This window comes from Nothobranchius furzeri, unplaced genomic scaffold (genome assembly GCF_043380555.1).
Source record: "Nothobranchius furzeri strain GRZ-AD unplaced genomic scaffold, NfurGRZ-RIMD1 Scf071, whole genome shotgun sequence".
Taxonomy (NCBI): domain Eukaryota; kingdom Metazoa; phylum Chordata; class Actinopteri; order Cyprinodontiformes; family Nothobranchiidae; genus Nothobranchius; species Nothobranchius furzeri.
Genome location: NW_027223088.1, coordinates 37148 through 56033, shown reverse-complemented (window position 1 = coordinate 56033; position 18886 = coordinate 37148). Strand labels below are relative to the sequence as shown.

Below are 18886 nucleotides of genomic sequence, written 5' to 3'. Positions count from 1 at the left end.
GATATTAAACTGTCACCGTTGCTGCATGTTTTTAAGAGTCGTTCGAAAACTCATTTTTATCGTTTAGCTTTTATGTGACTTGTATGCTTTTATGCTCCCTGTTTACATTTTGTATGGTGCTTTTATGTCTGTATGTTGTTTTTATCTCTTTTTTATTCTATCTGTGTTTTTACTGTATTTTATGTTCAGCGCCTTGGGCTCCTGCAAAGGCAGTGGAAGGTGCTGTACAAATAAAGATTGATTGATGATGCACATTATGGAAAACAGTTTTCACTTTTGATTCATAAGCAACGTATTACTATTTTGGGAGAGTTGAGTTTGTATTTTAAATCTTTTTCATTGCTCAGTCAACTATTTGTGTGTGTGTGTGTGTGTGTGTGTGTGTGTGTGTGTGTGTGTGTGTGTGTGTGTGTGTGTGTGTGTGTGTGTGTGTGTGTGTGTGTGTGTGTGTGTGTGTGTGTGTGTGTGTGTGTAGTACATTTTAGTGTATGGTGCCTTTTCAGTTGACATATTTGATTTGTGATTTGTTTTTGGAGAAGCAGAGATGAGCAGGTGCATTGTTTTGATCAAATTATTTAACCTCGTAAAAACGTTCATATGCAAATGACCAAGTGTTAATGATCCAAAAATAAAAACTTTGACTGTTACATTTTGAAAGTATTGATAAAGAGTACTAGGAAATTGGTTATCAGCAGGGGCCATTTGTGTGTCACTACAGTTTACAGTAAAATAAATGAAAAATCAGAGATGTATTTTTTTCACAAACGTGCTTGTTGGAGTATGTAGAGCCGGTTACTGTTGACCAGCAGGCATGATTTTGTGACAACAACTTTTACAGTGTAGGAGCTACAAACATTTCAATGATTTAAAAATTCAACAAAAATCAGACAAGTATGTTTTCTAAAAAGTAAATGCTGTAAATGCACAGTTAGAGATTATTTTTTAAATATTCTGCAGAAAAAATACTGAGGTCCAGACCTCAATGTCCTCATTGGTAGATATGGCCATGGTGGTGTCTAGTAGTGGGTAAATGTTTTGTTTTTACTCACGCAGCTCTACACAGATTTCCATGGGATCAGAAATCAAAACCTGCAACACTCCTTTTCTTGACTGGACCTGTAGGGTACAGGGTCCTAACAGCCCGTACCCTCTGGGGGGTACTTCAGGAGTATGGGGTACCAGGCCCTCTGATACGGGCTGTTAGGACCCTGTACGACTGGTGTCAGAGCTCGGTCCGCATTGCCGGCAGTTAGTCGAGCTCATTTCTGGTGAGAGTTGGCTGCCCTGATGCAACTGGGTTTGTACTAGGGATGTGACAAAATATCGTTTGGCGAAAACTCGCGATACAAAATGTGACGAAATGCATCGAGGTAAAAAAATATGGACCACGAAATTAGGCTAGGCGGCACTGCTGCATGATTTGTGTAGTAGTAGGGCAGGCCTACAGTCTATGGTGACAGGCTGATAGCACCATCTCTGCTGATAAAGCAGGGTAAAACTAAACAAAATAAAATAAATAAAAAAAAAACATCCGGGGAACGGCGCAGTGCGTCGTGACGTTAAGTCACAGCGCATGTTGTAACAACAACACTGCAGGCTACAGCGAGCGAACAAATATTAGCATTAGCACCAAGTTGGTGCCACCAACTGCCTTGCCCCGAAAGAGCAGAACAATGGAGTCAAATGAGGTCAAAATTGAGGATGCTCCTCCTGGATACAGGTCATCTGTCTGGCAGTATTTTGGCTTTCCGGTTAAAAAAGACAATAACGGCAACAGAGTGACGGAAAAGACCAAGACTGTGTGTAAGCTATGCTATGCTGTCATTCCGTACACCACCTCCAACACAACAAACATGAACCACCACCTTCAACGTTACCATAAAAATGTGAAGACGGCCTTGGCGAAAACAAGCCTACCGAAAGGACAGCTGACCATGAAACAAGCACTGACACCAACTCTACCTCCGTCAAGTCCACGTGCAAAGCAGATAACCCGGCTCATTGGTGAGTTCATAGCGGACTACATGGCTCCATTTAACATAGAAGCGAACAGAAAATTCATCCAAATGTTCAAGGTGCTGGAGCCCAAGTTTAAGATGCCATGCCGGGGACATTTTTCAGAGAAGGTAATCCCGGGAATTTACAATGAAACGAAACAAAGCGTGAAAGAGTGTCTAAAAAATGCCGACCGCGTCGCTCTGACCACCGACAGCTGGACCTCGCGTGCAACACAGAGTTATGTCACCATTACGGCACAAGTCATCATTGAAAAATGGGAGAGTAAAAGCTTTGTGTTGCAAACTCGTGAGCTAAGTGAAAGTCATACTGGTGTTAACATAGCTCAAGTGTTGAGAAATTCACTGAGTGAGTGGGAGCTAACAAGGCCACACACAACCATTGCTTGTGTCACAGACAACGCGAGCAACATGGACATTGCTGTGAGAGAGAGCGGTCTCCACCCTCACATCAAGTGCTTGGCGCATGTTGTGAATCTGGCCAGTAAGAGAGGCTTGGCTGTATCCCGCGTTGCGCGCCTTCTTGGTCGTGTGCGAAGAATAACTACATTTTTTCACAAGAGCACCACGGCCACCGCAGTCCTGACCAACAAGCAAACCCAGTTGGAACTGCCTCGGCATAAACTCATCACCGATGTCCAGACCAGGTGGAACAGCACGTAGGAAATGCTGGCGCGCTACCTGGAGCAGCAAGCAGCTGTCTCAGCAGCGTTGAGCTGCCCAGAAATCCGAAGGAATGCGAGAGAAATCGACACTCTGGATCACACTGATATATCAGATGTAGAAGACATAGTGAAACTGCTGAAGCCACTGAAGACAGCAGCAACTGTTGTCTGTGATGAAAAAGAGCCCACTGTTTCACTGATAATGCCACTGAAGTACATGATCGAGCAAAGCATGTCACCAAACGAAAATGACACACAGACCATCGCCAACATGAAATCTTACTCGACATCTCGGACCGATGCACCGGGGACTGTAATGATGTGCTGCAGGAGTGCACAGCGCTTGACCCACGATTCAGAAGCCTGTCCCATCTGAATGATGAACAACGTGAGTGCATCTATGCCCGAATATGTGAAAAAGCTTCAGCACTTCATGAGCAGCGCAACCAGGTAGGCTAACTTTTATTGGGGAAAAAGAGGTTTCCTGCTGCATGTGTGTAACTGTATGTATGTGCAGGCCAGAGTCTGAAAACTTATTTCTCATGTTTTTTTATTAGTCCATCAGAGAGAGAGTGAATGAGAGTGAAGGACAGAAATGTTTAACTAGTTTTTCTATTTTATTTATTTTCAGACCAGTTACACTGATGAAAGAACCACTAGGGCCAGTGCTTCAACATCAGAGGCAGCAGCAGAGCAGGCCAGGGTCATGGTTGAGGCAGCACAGGGAGCAGAGCAGAGCCAGGAAGAGCCAGTAGAAGGAGAAAGGCAGATGCAGGATGCAACACAGCCTCCCCCACCAAAGAAGACAGCGTTGGAAGATCTCCTTGGGAGCTCCTACACTACTGTTGAGACAGTGCAGACCAGCAGAGGGATTGAAATGGAGATACTCTCCTACAGGAGTGGGATTCCCATCCCACTCAACAGAAGTCCACTTGAGTGGTGGAAAGTTAATGCTTATGCTTACCCCATACTTGCCTCCCTTGCCAAAGCCTACCTTTGCATTCCTGCTACATCAGTGCCCAGTGAGCGTCTTTTCCACAGCAGGAGACATTGTGTCTGCTCAGAGATCACTGATTACACCAGAACATGTTGATATGTTAGTTTTTTTGAAGAAGAACCAGTCCTGAGATAAGATAACCAAGGCCTACAGCAGCACTAAGGGTGTTCCTGTTTGTGTTTGGCCTGTTAGGCCTTGTGTTTCCCTGTGTGCAACTGGAAAATAAATAAACAAGTTGTTATTATACAGTAATATTTTTTTCCTTTTTTTTCTTATCTGATATCGTATCGTGACGTATCGTTTCGTGCCTCAGACATATCGAGGTGCATCGTATCGTGAGTTTAGGTAGATCGTCCCATTCCTAGTTTGTACTGTATTGTATAATAAATAATTTTATATTTGACGTGTTTGATTAGAAACTATAAATGTTTACTAAATATATTTGTATATGTCATAACCTGCCTTCATTTTATTTCTTAAGAGTAAAATCCCTCTACTGTGGATTTAGTTCTGTGTTATAATCCAACCCCTCCTCTTTAATCCGGGCTTGGGACCGGCAGAAGTGACCCAAAAGGGAAACTCTGGCAGAGTTAGTTGGAATTTTTTTTTTTTTTTTTTTTTTGGTGCTGGACGAGAAGCTCGTCCATTTGCCCTTTTCTGTCTGCTGTTATCTTTTTAACGCGTAACACATTCAGGTGTTACACCTCTGAGCCAGAATCTTCTCCAGAACAGAGTGAATGCTGCCCAGAAACAAGCTGTTTCCTCTCTTACTGAAATGCACTCTGTCTGGGAGAAAAAGGGTGTTGTTGAAGAACCTGAGCTCAGGATGCTCGATGACCAGGCCCCCAAAGCTCCTAACGGCCTTCCTCAGTAAAGAATTAACCTGTTTTCTGTTGCTGTTAATTCTTCCTGGTCGCCCGTATCGCCACGACTGCCGTTCGTTGATGGCGGAAAAGGCTATTCTCATTTCCGGAAAGTCCTTATGGAGGTGGGACAAATCCTTTTGGATCTGAGAAGCCAGTTCCACCGGGGAAACGAGACCCAGATCGTTTCCTCCGGCGTGGACGACCAGAATATCTGGAGGACCGTGTGTGGGAGCCTCGGAGTAAAACCTGGGAAGGACACCGCCCCAGTGCATGCCTCCTTTGCCAAACCATTGGACCTTAGCTCTGAGTCCAAAGTTTGTCCCAAACTGCCGCTGAGCCGCCTCTTCACCCCGTCTGATGTAACTGGATCCAATAATCCAGATTACTGGAGTTCGAGGCTGCTCAGACTTGATGGTAGATGCAGTTTTTGGGGGTTCGGAGACACTTTTGGGTCCTGAATCCGTCCCTTTCCTACGACCTTTGAGGCGGATCATAGTGGGACGTTTCTGCTGAGGTGTGCCTTCTGACAGCCGCAGCCTTTTAGCAGCGCTGGGGAAGTCAGAGTTCTCGTGATCTACGTCACTCAAACGCTTTCTTTTCCCCAACAGCTGAATGCGAGGAGTATCCTGGAGTTGGACAGAGGACGTCTGTCTTTTCTCCACTAAGGAAATTCCTCGGTACCTTGCCAGCGTTTTATATCTTTGGTCTTGTCGATTAGCCTGTAAAACAGAGGAGTTTTTGCTGGAGATGGATGTTAAACCTCCACTGGTGTCCACAGACACGGCTGTCTTGAAAAGGACACTTGGTTCCTCAAAGGGCTGAATCTGACGAGACTTGTCAGGTTTTGATGCAGACAGACACAGGTTTTGTGTTTCTGCGAAGCTAGTTCCTCTGTAGCTAGCCAGAAGTTCATATCTGCGTCGTTTGTGAAGCGACTGTAGCTCAGAGGACCTTAGCCCTGACTGGAAAGCTGGTTGGCTGTTTGACAGAACAAAGACCATTTTGCACTCTAGGATTTCCGAGCAGTGAATAATTTAGCTATAAATATTCACCAAATGCACCAGATTTCTCTGAAGGAAGCTGTTAAAAGATGTTGTTTACACAAAACCAACAAGTTTTCTGAGAGCAACAATCCGTCCAACCACCTTCTTCAAAGCAAGTCTGATACTGACTGACCACTGACTGCAGACCTTTATGTATATGTCCATGCTGCCAGCGTCAGTCATAAAGGCTTTGTGACGTCATCACGCCACCTGCGCTTCCGTGCGTGCAGACCATTACAATTGTACTGCTGCGCATGCGTGAACGCTGTGGCCGTCTTGTGTGTCGGGTTTCTGTCTCCAGAGGGTCCGGTCCGGTCCAGTTGGGACAGAAAGAACGTTTAGCTGCTTCTGCAGGTTCTAATGAAACACTTTTAAACACTAAAGACTAGAAATGTCAGTCCTACCTGTAAATACGAGCTCAATGAAGCACGTAAAAGTAAATACGTGAACTTTGCGCACATGCAGCAAAAACAGTAGAGGGAGAACAGCAGTTAACGTAGCACACGGCAGGTCTCCATGGCAACAAGGGCTTGCTTCCACGTTACGTAAAAGGGGTGGACAATGGTTTCTGGCGCTGAATCCAGGAAGTAGAGAAAACAAGACTGACCAAACAGAAAAACTGTGATTAGAAAATATCAGGAACATGAAATCAGGCAGATGAAGTCAGTTGTCTTAACCACGGTGTTTCAGGTAAATGTAAACCGTCTGTTGGACCAATGTCGCCCTCCTGTGCCTGTTTGCTGGTACTGCACCTAAAATATTGACATTATTCTAATGGTTCTGAAAGAAAATGAAACAACTGTAATAAAACCAGAAAATACACCCATGCACCTAACATCTTCATCACGCTGTTGTAAAAACCATCTCTGACATTTCCTCTCCCTGGCTCGCACTGGTCAGCGAGGCGCTGTCTGCATTTTCACTGCTCATTAATGGCGCCCAGTCAGACGCAAGCACGTGCAGCATGGAACAAGACATGTGTGTTAAAATGTATTTGTACAGGATTTAAAAAGCTGACATTGCTTCACAATAAATCTTAAGGCGCCATATATTAAATTGAGGACATAAAAGCAAAAATAAAATAGATAAAACAAAAAGTCATACAGCCAAAATCTAGTTAAAACCATGATACATAAATCAGCTGCTGTTAAAAACAACATAGAGATGATTTTATTACCGGATGTAGTATGTTTGTGTCCCTGCTGCATAGTTCTGGATACCCAGTTTTGTTATTGGTTGTTTTTAGTGGTTGAAGGTTACTATAATAGCTTACTGCCTTTGTGTGTTTACCTCTAATCTTATTAATTTTCCTTTTTCTTTTCTGTAAGTGTTTGTGCTGCTCTAGCAAATGGATTTCCCCACTGACATTACTGTTCTATTCTATTCATCCACCTGGGACCAGTGCTCTAAAACATCTCCTGTTGTGTGAAAAACGGGTGTGGGAGTTTCTACACCAGCCCACGACTAGAAGATCTTAGACTGTCCCCGTGTCCCCGTGATGGACTGACTGATGGAGTTCTGTAGCAGCTCCCTGAGACCACACTGAGAAATAAGCATGGGAGAGAGATAGTGGGTGGGTGGGGCTTATTTTGATTGAATTTATTATTTATTCATTTTATTTATTTATTTACTTACTTTTTAATCTTCTGAGTCTTCTGAGTGACGTCAGCGTGACGCGTAACTTCATGTTTTGCTGCACATCTCGACATGTCATGGCAACATAATTGGGGTGGCTCGCTCTTGGTCTCTCAGTCTAAGTTGAATTACTGAAAAAGGTGGACTTTTACACAATATTTACATTTTTCCAGTTTCACTTGCATGTCCTCCATCAGATTTCTAGATGACCTGGTGTGACTTTTCCAAAGTGATGATTTGTGCTGGTTATTGTTATAAAATTTAACCTCACGGTTATTGTGACCAAAATTATCACGGTTTTCGGTATTATCGCGGTATTTTTTTAAACGTGTTACATTTTCAGACAACTAAATAATACCTGTATACCAGGAATTTATTGTCCTCAGTTTGTGTCTAAGTTTTGCCTAAAGTTTGTCATTTTGTAATTATGTTGTTTATTCCTTTACATTTTCCCCCTTTAGACTTTAAAATACCAATATTTGCCCATAACTTCTTAATGTTTGTCTGTTTGATGTCATCATTTTAAAAATATTAGATCAGATGATACTCAGGCCCTGTCCACACGTAGCCGGGGATCTGCCAAAACGTAGATATTTTTCTACGTTTTGGCCTGTCATCCACACGAAAACGGATCTTTTTAAAAACTCCGGCCAAAGTGAAGATCTGCGTTTTCTCCGTTTTGGGTGTCTGCGTGTGGACAGACAAAACCGGAGTTTTAAGGTCCGCAACGTCACTTTCCATGACAAAAAAATGCTGACATCACGTGTGCGACCTGTGTTTACACTAGCCGACAGCATGGATGCCCTCAGAGCTGCGCTCGCTTTCTCAATCGTCCAAGCGCTTTTTGCTTGTTTGTTTTTGCAAGCGGAATTACTGCTGCTTGCGGAAGACCACAGACGAAGGACGAGGTTAAGAACGGGGGAAGTACTGCCGCCTACAGGTCTGGCATGTCCTTAACAACGTATTTATCCGGGTACGTGTGGACAGAGTTTTTTTAAAACGAGGTGGTGTGGACGCAAGTTTTTGGAGGGGCGGATATTCGTTTTAAAAAGACCCGGCTACGTGTGGACTAGGCCTCAGTACGCCTTCTACTCAGATACCTTTTTACCCTTACTGTCATGAGCTGGGGTGAGTACTCTCTTCCTCTTAACCATCTGTGAGTCTCTTGCCAGGAGAGGGAGTGGCCCAGCTGTTCCTGATCAGCGGGGTGTTTTCCTATTTAAGGTGGATGGAGGACACAATTCGACGCCGGAAGATTGCCTCAGTGTGGTAGTAGCCAGCCACTCGAGTTATCTCTAGTATTTCTTGGATTAATGTTATTCGTAGTGTTTAGCTCTAGTATTTTTGGATGTTGACCTTTCTTGCTTCGCCTGGAACTGATTTGGATTTTTACCCTTCGTCAGGATTTCTGTCGGCCTCTTTAGATACTTACCTCTACTGCAGGATTTGGATTTTCAGCACGCGGACCATATCACCAACCTCCATAACCCACCTCTCATCTCAACCCAGTGCCCCATCCACCAGGACGCCCCGCTTCTCTCCACCTATGCTCCCTCTCCTGCGCTTCCCCCCGGCTCTCTACCTCTCCCTCCTCCAGCCAACATCTACACGCCCCACAGGATGTTCTGCTGAACACCTCTGCCTAGACCCCTGCACGGACCTAAAATCTGAGCCCCAGCCCGACCCGGCCCGAAAAGGTTTTCAGGATTCTCTGGCCCGACCCGAGCCTGACTTTTTTTAACCAACTAAATGAAAACAAAGTGCGTCAATCCTGACCAATGTGTTAAAAGACGAGCAGGATCCGATCAATTTGTTTTTCCCTCGTTTACCGTCACGGAGATAACGGCGCACTGGCTCTGGTGGTAATCAAGTTAAATTTGATCTCTTTCCAACAATTTTCACAAGCAAACAAAACAGTCTAAAGCAGGGCTTGTGTCGACCGGATAGTTACCGTGTTTGGCCGTTTATTTTGACAGAGAAAGAATAGAAAGAATTATCCCGACGCATGCAGACAAACTGACAATTTATTCGTTACACACATCGCAGATGTAGCTAAATCACCCAAGAAAAGATTCCCATCTGAACATCTGAGCTGCTCAGCGCATATGTGCACAGCGAGCTGAAGTTGTGGAGAGGGGCTTGGAGCGCATCGCAGAACCAGAGCGCATGCGGGAAGGTTCCTCCCACTGAAGCGAGTGTTTTCCAAACCCTGTCTCTCAGAGAGACTTGTCCCTTAGAAAATGTTCCCTGATTATGAAACTTTGGCTGAATAGTGCTTGTTCCTGTCTCCAATGTGCGACACATCCAGGAGGAGAATCCCAGAATCTCTTCAGCCCAGGAAGCGCCTATGATTACGCACAAGGGTGACCCGTCAACCCGGTCTCACAGTAAGACCGGGTTGGACCTGTTCAGGTTTACGCAGACAATCTTTACATAGAATTGACTTACAGATATAAAATTAATTCAGTAAAATATAAAACATTTTATTTAAATATCCATTCATTATTTTACAAGCACAGAGAGCCGCATCAGAAGGATGGGAGAGCCGCGGGTTGTGACATGTTTTCTCCAGGACCAGAGAGGACGCAAAGTCAATACATCTCTTTTATTGTGAGGTAATAGGAGCGATTTGTGGCAGCGGCAGCACGAGTGGCACTTGCAGTGGCAGCTCTGACTCTTCCGGGTGGTGCCACGGCTTTTAGTGGCACCTGCCACTGCTGCCATGGCCGCTGCCACTGCTGCCACAGCTGCCACGGCCCATGCCACTGCTGCCAAGACACTTCCAGGTGGTGCCACGGCTTTTAGTGGCACTAGCCACGCCCCCTGCCTCTAAAAGTCGTGGCACCACCCGGAACTGGTGGTGCCACGACTTTTAGTGGCACCTGCCACTGCTGCCACGGTACCTGCGGCTGCCACAGGCTGTAGTGACCTCAGTAATTGCAGCACTTATTGCATCATCGGCCTCATCATGCCAACGTTTTTATTTTTTACTTTATTAACAAAATCAAAACAAACAAGGCTGTCACCGAAAATATTTGAAATATTTCAAGCGGTTTACAAATGCATTTCCCAGTCACTCCAGGCATATACAGTGTAATGCAATCAGAAGCGTTAATGCATTTATTTTTTCCATCATTTTTATTGCTCCCCCAGACAAATCTGTGACAGCTCTAGTGGAAGATCCACAGACACTTCCGGGTTGAGGACCGGCGGGTCACCGGCCTCCGGTACGGAGTCAGGAAGCAGGGGATTACCAGAGGCAGATGGAGAGCGCCAGAGCAGTTCTCAATTTCTGAAATAATTTATGACAACTGCTACCAATGTGGATTGTGGAATAAAAAGAGATAATCTGTTAGTTTTCTCAATATTGTCATTGCAATCGCAGCAGATAACGCCATCTGCCGGCTTAAAATGGTTATTGCAGTACATTTTAAACAACTTTTTTGTAACTATTTCAATCTTTGTTTTCACATACATTCAGTTTAAAATGTAACCTACATTCAACGTACTGAAGAATAAAGCAAATACAAATGACCTCAGATGAGGAACATGAAAATTACATTTAGAACTTGCAACAATTACCACATGACACTACACCGTAAAATAAATTATGATGCAAAATAATAATAAAATAAAAATAAAATATCATCAACAAACAAAAAATGTTCAGAGGTTGATATTTCAGCATTATATTTCAAACATGTTTGATTCATTGGACTGTAATTTAAAGAACAAGAAACTCAGACATTGTTTCGTACAACTCAGTTATAGATTGGTTATTTTCTGATACTACTTTTAGAGATGTTGTAAATTGTTTTATTTCATTTTTAAAATGGTTAATGTTAGGCTTGCTGTTTTTCCATTTAGTTTTATGTATATGGTATTTTCCCATGATGAAAATAATATTCACCATTTTGGATATCTTTTTTGGCAGAGCATCCATGTAGATCAACACTTTAGATTTGTTAAGCCATACATCATTTCTCTCAATATTTAATAATCGATAAACATCCTCCCAAAAACCAGTTGTTACTGAACACGAGAAGAAAAGGTGCTCAATGGTTTCACATTCTGTCATACAAAAGACACACCGGTTCACTTCAAAATTAAATCTTTTTCTTAATGTTTCGGCAGCTGGATTGATATTATGTATTATTTTGAATTGAATTTCTTTCAACTTGGGTGCAATTGGCCATTTAAGATAGCTGCATGGCTGTAGTTTCCTTTCCTGTGATTTTTATTTTCTTTGATTTGTCAATATCATAGAATAACTATTTTTAACATACTTCCAAGTACTTTGTTTTTACATTTTTGTTCACCTTATTTAAATTTGCCAATTTTCAACTCAGGAAGTTTAATCACCACATTTGAATTAAGCAAGGTATTTTTAATCATGAATTTAAGGGAAGTGGAATAGCTCTACTGATTTGATTAAACTCTCTAACAGAGCATTTAAAATTAAATTTTTCGACAAAACATTCAAATTGTAACAAATTGCCATTTTTATCCATCAAATCTGTCACATATAAAATCTGTTTGTCATACCATTCTTCTTTGAATTTAGTCTTCCTATTAATTACAATGGCTCTATTATTCCACAAGGTGGAGCTATGCAGTGTAAAGTTGTGGCTGAATATCATTTTCCAGTAGAGCAGAATTTGTTTATGGAAGTCAGATAGTTTGATTGGTAATTTATATATTTCAAAGTCACATTTTAACAGGAATTCTAATCCTCCAACCTTTTGGAAAATATATTTTGGTTTGTGGAACCATATAGAATACCATATAGAATGTGTCTGTGAAGGTTCTCAGTCATCCAGGTCATTGTAGTCTAAGGAGCTTTGAAAGAAAAGCGTCTGGACTTAAAGCACCGTCCCTGTTACTCTCTAAATATGTACAGTAAATACAAATACAAATTTATACAATATTACTAAAAGAAGAATTACTAAACAGAGATTTATTCTACAGGATAAGGTGTAAATTGGCCATGGTAAAATTTATAAATAATGTGTTATTGACAAGAACGTACATTGGAAGTTTTCAATGATACATTCAATGATACATTAATGAAATATTGGCCATTAAAAACAGTTGTAAGGACCAGTTCCTCTCCAAGAATGTTAAGTGTTTCCAGTGTTTTCTAGGACATCATTAAATTCAGATGTTAGGAATTCAGCCAAAAGCTATTGCTGTTGAAAGCAAATGCCATTTTTATTCAGATAAGTTTAACCATATGAAAAAAGATATTATTTGCCAGTGCAAATGTAAACAGAAGCAGAAAGCTTAAAATTAACGGCTTTCGTTTTACTTTATGCAAATAGAAATTAAAAGGTACAGAACCTTAAACAACTGTTTCACAGTCTTGTGCAAAAACTTACACACTTCAAGTATCCAGAAACATTCAAATGCAGTTAATGTATCATTGAATGTCAATATTATCAATATACTGCACAACTATGCAGTCATGGAATTATGGTAACTGCAAAAATGTTTTTAAATTGATGACCTGAATTGAATCAATATCGGATCGGAATCGATCGGATTAGATATTGATAATCGATTTTGCTCCAGGAGCTACCTGCCATCATCTCCGCGGCTGCAGTCCGCAAGGGGCTAGCCGTGCCAGAACCGGCTCCGCCTGAAGCAGATGATTTGGCGGGAATTTTCGGGGCAACACAAACGCGCTGTCCAGACCCCATCTGGCCGCGCTTCCCCGCTGCCATGAGCTGCTGGTCCGCCGCATTCTCCGAACCTGCTAAGGTCAAAGTGCCAATTTCCACATATGCGCCCATTACCAAGGTCAAGTGCTTCTCCGACCAGGGCTGGCCATCCGTTCCTCCACTGGAGCCGGACTTGGCCTCGCTGTTTGGTGCCAAGAACTACCTCACTGGCCCGCGAGCAGTTCCCGCTTCTAAGCATGACCAGCTGCTGACGCAGCTCACTGATCGCGCACACCAGTGTGCCTTCCAGACCGGCGCTGCAGGAAATAACATTGCCCTTCTTGCCTTTGTCATTTCCAAAATGGTGGAAGAGCTTGACGTTCCTGACGAGTCGAAAACCATCATTACTAAAACTGCTGATTCCATTCTCAATCTGTGTGCTGCTGTACTCAGCGGTTCTGCTCACATTGCTGCCTGGCAGACCCTTATCCAGTGGGCCTTGTGTCTCACGGCCCTGCCCTCCATTCCTGAACACCTGCACAGAGAGATGCTGGAAGGCCCCATCAGCTCTGATGTTCTGTTTGGTCCCCATCTTAGGAGTGTCATAGAGAGGGCTCAGAAGACAGCTGAACTGTCAGCCACGGTGTGAGACCTGGTCCACCCTCGGTCCGCCTCTCACTCCGGCCGTTCCTCCAGAGGATTGGACGAATGGCGCGGAAACTTCAGACACCCAGCTGCTCCGCCCACCCCACCGAGCCGGCCTCCTGCTTAGGTTCCATCTCAGCGGGACCAGAGAGTTGGCAGCCAACAGTTTCGAAAGAGCCAGCAGATACCATCTTGGCCGTCACAGTCGCAAGAACCTCGCTGAAAGCAACCACGAAAATGACTCGTTGGGGGGGGAATGTGTGTGCTTCTGACTGTAATGTTAACTCTGTGAATGATTTTGATTTTGAAAAAAAACCCAAAAAACGTCACATTGAGAGCACAATCCTACAGTCCTCTGCCGAATCCTCACACATGTTCCCCACACCAAGCACTGCGACACACCTGCATGTTCACGCAGTCAGTCATATTACACGAGCAGCTGTAAGGGTGCGCTCCATTTGCGCACTGGCCTTAGCTTCCAGCCAGGCCCAACACATCCCGCTCCCCCCACAACGTAGGGTGGGACGGGATGTCATGGCGCTATCATGACCACACGCAGCGACACAGTGAGCGGCTCCATCTGCTGGCACTTTGTCGTCCCCATGCATGGGTCTGGCTCCCACTCGTCCTTTATCTTTGGAATCCACGCTCTACGGTGCGGTTTAGCCTCTTCCAGCTGTTTCACACTCGCCCTTTCGAGCGCAGCCCTTTGTGGGTCGCTCCCAGTTCTCTGGTGCGAGCGACGGCGATAAGGGCGCGAACCCAGTCCTCAGACGTTGTTCACGTGACTTCGAACACGCGTCCGCTGTCGGAACGCGCGCAAGAATGGCGCCGCTTTTGTCTCATGAGCAAATGGATATCGGACACCATTCAATGCAGTCACACACTCCATTTTCAGTCCGCTCCTCCTCCCTTCAACGGGATCGTGGAGACGACGTTCACATCACAGGAACAATCTCAGGCCCTGGAGCTGGAGCTACAGGAACTTCTGTCCATGAACGCCATTTCCCAAGTCCCTCGCGGACAAGAGCTCTCAGGCTTCTACTCCCGCTACTTTGTAGTACCGAAGAAGTCAGGAGGAATGAGACCAATTCTCGACCTTTCCCTGTTTCATAGCAGTGATGCATTTCCGCATGTTAACAATGAGGCAAGTCCTAGAATACGTGCGCTCCGGGGACTGGTTCAAGTCGATTGACCTGAAAGACCCATACTTTCACGTCCCAGTAATACCCAAACACCGGAAGTTCCAGTGCTTTTCAATCAAGGGAGTTCAATACCAGTTCAATCGTCTCCCTTTCGGCTACTCGCTAGCCCCGCGCACCTTCTCCAAATGTCTGGAGACCGCTCTGCAGCCATTGCGCACGGCGGGAATGAGGGTTTTATTTTACCTGGACGATCTGCTCCTATGCGCCCGGTCCAAGGACAAGGCGTCAGAGCAAACCAGGAAGTTAATAGAGCATCTGTCAACCCTGGGGTTTTCCATAAACTGGGAAAAGAGCTCCATCCTTCCATCCCAGTCGATTGTGTTTCTTGGGGTGGAGCCTCCCTAATGAGAGCACGTTTGTCTCCAACGAGAGCAGCAGATCTCACCACGGTGATCTCCCGCGTGCAACCCTGCAAGATTGGGAGAGCCCTGTTAGTCATGAAACTTCTGGGCATGATGGCTGCAGCCCACGCTGTGGTGCCGTTAGGTTTACTACACACGAGACACCTACAGCGTTGGTTCATCTGCCTCCGGGTACACCCGATACGTCAGAAGACACAGATGTTGAGGGTTCCCCAACTTCCTGTCCCTAATTACCTTCTTTTTTAAAGGGGCAACATCATCTAATGCCACACGTAAAGAGGAATTCACATGATGAACTAAGGCATCAATATCTGTTTTTCTGGATGCGTCACTGTTGGGATGGGGGGGGGGCACGTGCTTGTCCCATATGGTGGCAGATCGCTGGCCCTCCCACACGCACGAGCACATAAATGTGTTGGAGCTTATGACAGTGAGAAATGTGATCAAACACTTCGCTGCCCTTCTCGAGGGCCGTCATGTCGAAGTTCACACAGACAACCAGGTGGCGGCATCCTACATAAATCGCCATGGGGGAGTTCGATCCCTCCCACTATTGCTCGTAGCCACAGATTTACTGTGTTGGGCACATGTCCACCTGCTGTCCATCAAAGCCACCTACATTCCAGGGGTCCTGAATGTGGCAGCAGACATCCTGTCGAGAGGGGGACCCCGCGACTCCGACTGGCATCTGCATCCCGCACTGATATCACAGATCTAGATCAAATTTGGGGAACCCTCTGTGGATCTGTTCGCGGCTCGCGAAAACGCTCAGTGTCGCCTGTGGTTTTCCCTGAGTCCCCGGGACCACCCCCCACTTGGAGCGGACGCCTTCTTACGCCAGCCCTGGCCTCAGACGCTCCTGTATGTGTTTCCGCCGGTCCCACTGATTCCCCGTCTCCTGGACCGAGTTCGATCAGAACAGCTCTCGGTAATTCTGGTAGCTCCCAGACGCTTGTCCACGTCATGGTTTCCGGACCTGCAAGCGCTAGTGTCTGGCTCCCCGTGGAGGGCGGACGCCCTTCTCCAGGTGGATGGGATAATCAAACATCCTCCAGAAATAGGCCAACGGCTGTGGGTCTGGCCGCTGAGCGGTCACTCTTAGAGGCTTCTGGGCTGCCGCATGATGTGGTCGCCACGATTCAGAGTGCGCGGGCGCCCTCTACCATCGCATCCTATGCTGCTAAATGGTCAGCTTTCCAAAAATGGTGCACAGAGCGGAATGTTCAAGCACTTTCCTGCCAGCTGGCGGATGTCCTATCGTTTCTGCAGATACTGGTGGACAGGGGCCTCGCATTCAGCACTATTAAAACATATGCTGCAGCTATCTCATCCTGTCACCAAGGTTTTGGAGATCAATCAATCAATCAATCAATCAATCAAAGTTTTATCTATAAAGCGCCTTCCGCAACCCTGTCAGGAAGCCCAAAGCGCTGAACATGGTACAGTTGTATGTAAATATATTGAATAAATCAACAATAAAAGAAATTCAAATTACAAAATACAAATTACAAAATACAAAATGGAAATTACAAGATAGATGAAACATTCTGGTAAAGGACAAATGTGTGAAACACATTTGGATTGAGTGGATGGATTGAGTGTACCAATGAAAACTGTGGAATGGATTCAACATAAAAGAGGGCCAAAATCATACATGTTCTGGAAACGCCAAGCGGAGGAGGTGTGTTTTTAGGTGATTCTTAAAGACTGGCAGAGATGGGGACAGCCTAACTGAGGGTGGCAACTGGTTCCAGAGTAGATCTGTTTTCAATCATCCCCTCACAAAACGTTTTCTAAAAGGTGTCAGAAGGAACAGACCTGTGTCCCGCCCGCTATTTCCAATGTGGGACCTAACGGTGGTTCTGCGCGGCTTATCTGAAGCCTCATTTGAACCCTTGGACCAGGTCTCACTCAAGTTCCAGTCACTCAAAACTGCCTTGCTGCTGGCGCTAGCATCAGTCAAGAGAGGGAGCGACCTAACCGCCCTCTCAGTGGCTCCCGCATGCCTCAGGATCCGGGAAGATGGCGGAGCTGCTGTTTTATGCCCCAACCCAGCCTTTGTGCCCAAAAACATTAATACTTCTTTCAAATCCAGGTCAATTTCATTGGCTGGACTTTTTCCTCCTCCCCATAATTCTGATGAGGGGGCGGCTTCCCACCTTCTGTGCCCGGTGCGTGAGTGAAAGCATTATGGCACCACATCAGCCCTACTTGAATGAAATTCATCCTCTTGTGGATGATAATTTTAGTGGGGGCCCCACTCTTCTCTCTGGCTGCCTCAGCCTTTTAAGCCCTGGGCTGAGGCTGAGCGGCCCCGCTAAAAGGAGACATGTTGGGTGTGTCCATTTGGTTGACCAGTGTGGCGTAAACCCATCCAGCTGTGCATTATTCCAATAGCAGTTAGCTTAAGGGCTAAGACTAGACAAAATAGAACATTGGTTACGTATTGTAACCCCAGATTCTATGAGTCTAGTCGCAGCCCTTAAGCCAATGGCCCCACTGGTTCTGTTAGGACCAAGAGCCATCGGAGGCGAACAGTGGAGTCGCTCCACTTATATACCCACAAGGGGTGCCCTCCATTGGTGGGCGTACATTTAAGCTCTTCATGATTGACTGATGCTGAGATCATCCTTCCAATAGCAGCTAGCTTAAGGGTTGCGACTAGACTCATAGAATCTGGGGTTACAATACGTAACCAACGTTCCTCTCACTATGGATATCAAAGCTAACAGGTTGAATTTAACCACTCACTAACTAAACCCACCTTTCTCTGAGAAAAACTGTGTGACATACTGACACCCTCTCTTCTGCCTGTCCTCTTTCTCCTTTCTTTCTTTCCTTTTCCGTGACTCAGACATATTTTTCCTGATGCCTCTGCTGTCTGACTGCTGCGTGAAATTAATTAGTCAAAATAAAGTAGGGACCTCTGAATAAATATACATTTCATTAAGATTAAAAGATTGTTTAATGTCTTAAATGAGCAAAAATACTGCAAAGTAAAGTACTTGTGATTTTTAAACTTTATTTATTTTTTATTCAACTTTGAAACTTTTTTGGGCCCCTTATGTCAGACTGGTCGGCTGGATACGGGAGTTGAGCTTGTAGAGAGCGTTGCCTCACAGACGCATAAGTGATAGCGTTGGTGAAACGCCGGCTCTCGGTTTAATCTAGGAATCCCCGAGCGTTCGAGCGTCAATAAAGTGACAAGGAAATGCTGGGTTTTCCCGAAGTAAGTAAGAACACTTACTGTGAGCTGAGAGTTCGTACGATGGATCGGTTGCTTGGAAACTCTGATCATACATCCAAAGAAACTATGACTGAGAGGTGAGCTGGGGAGGCAACTTCTGTATATAGTCGCGGTTCGTGACGTAGGTGCGACGTGGAGGGAATCACCGCAAGGGGTATACTGGGAGTTGTGGTCCATGGTGGAGGCTGGCTAGCTGGGAGAGGCTGGTTTGGGGACTTGGGTTCTGACAGGACCCCCCCCCCCCCCCCCCATCCAGGGACGGCTTCTGAAGTCCCAGGGCAGCCCCGGCGGTTCCAGAAGTTAGAGATCAGGGCAGGGTCCAGGATGGAGTGGGCCGGTTCCCAGGAGCGTTCCTCTGGGCCGTAGTCCGCCCAGTCCACGAGGTACTGCCATCCCCGACCCCTGCAACAGGCGTCCAGGATGCGCCGGATGGTGTAGATGGACTCACCGTCGAGGAAGCGGGCAGGCGGAGGTGCCGGAGCCAGAGGTGGAAGCAGGGAGGATTCCACATAGGGCTTGAGTCGGGAGATGTGGAAGGTGGGATGA

General features: G+C 45.5%; 1 protein-coding gene across 1 annotated transcript in view; it reads right to left on the bottom strand.

The window, feature by feature from the left end:
* The window catches only part of LOC139064986 (uncharacterized), a 46268-nt gene extending 28747 nt beyond the window's left edge, over nt 1-17521 (bottom strand). Inside the window, exon 1 of the mRNA XM_070547871.1 lies at nt 15709-17521. Within this exon, the coding sequence (XP_070403972.1) occupies nt 15709-15787 (79 nt within the window). The 5' untranslated portion in view covers nt 15788-17521. The remainder of the gene's footprint in view (nt 1-15708) is intronic.
* Nucleotides 17522-18886: the final 1365 nt, after the last annotated feature.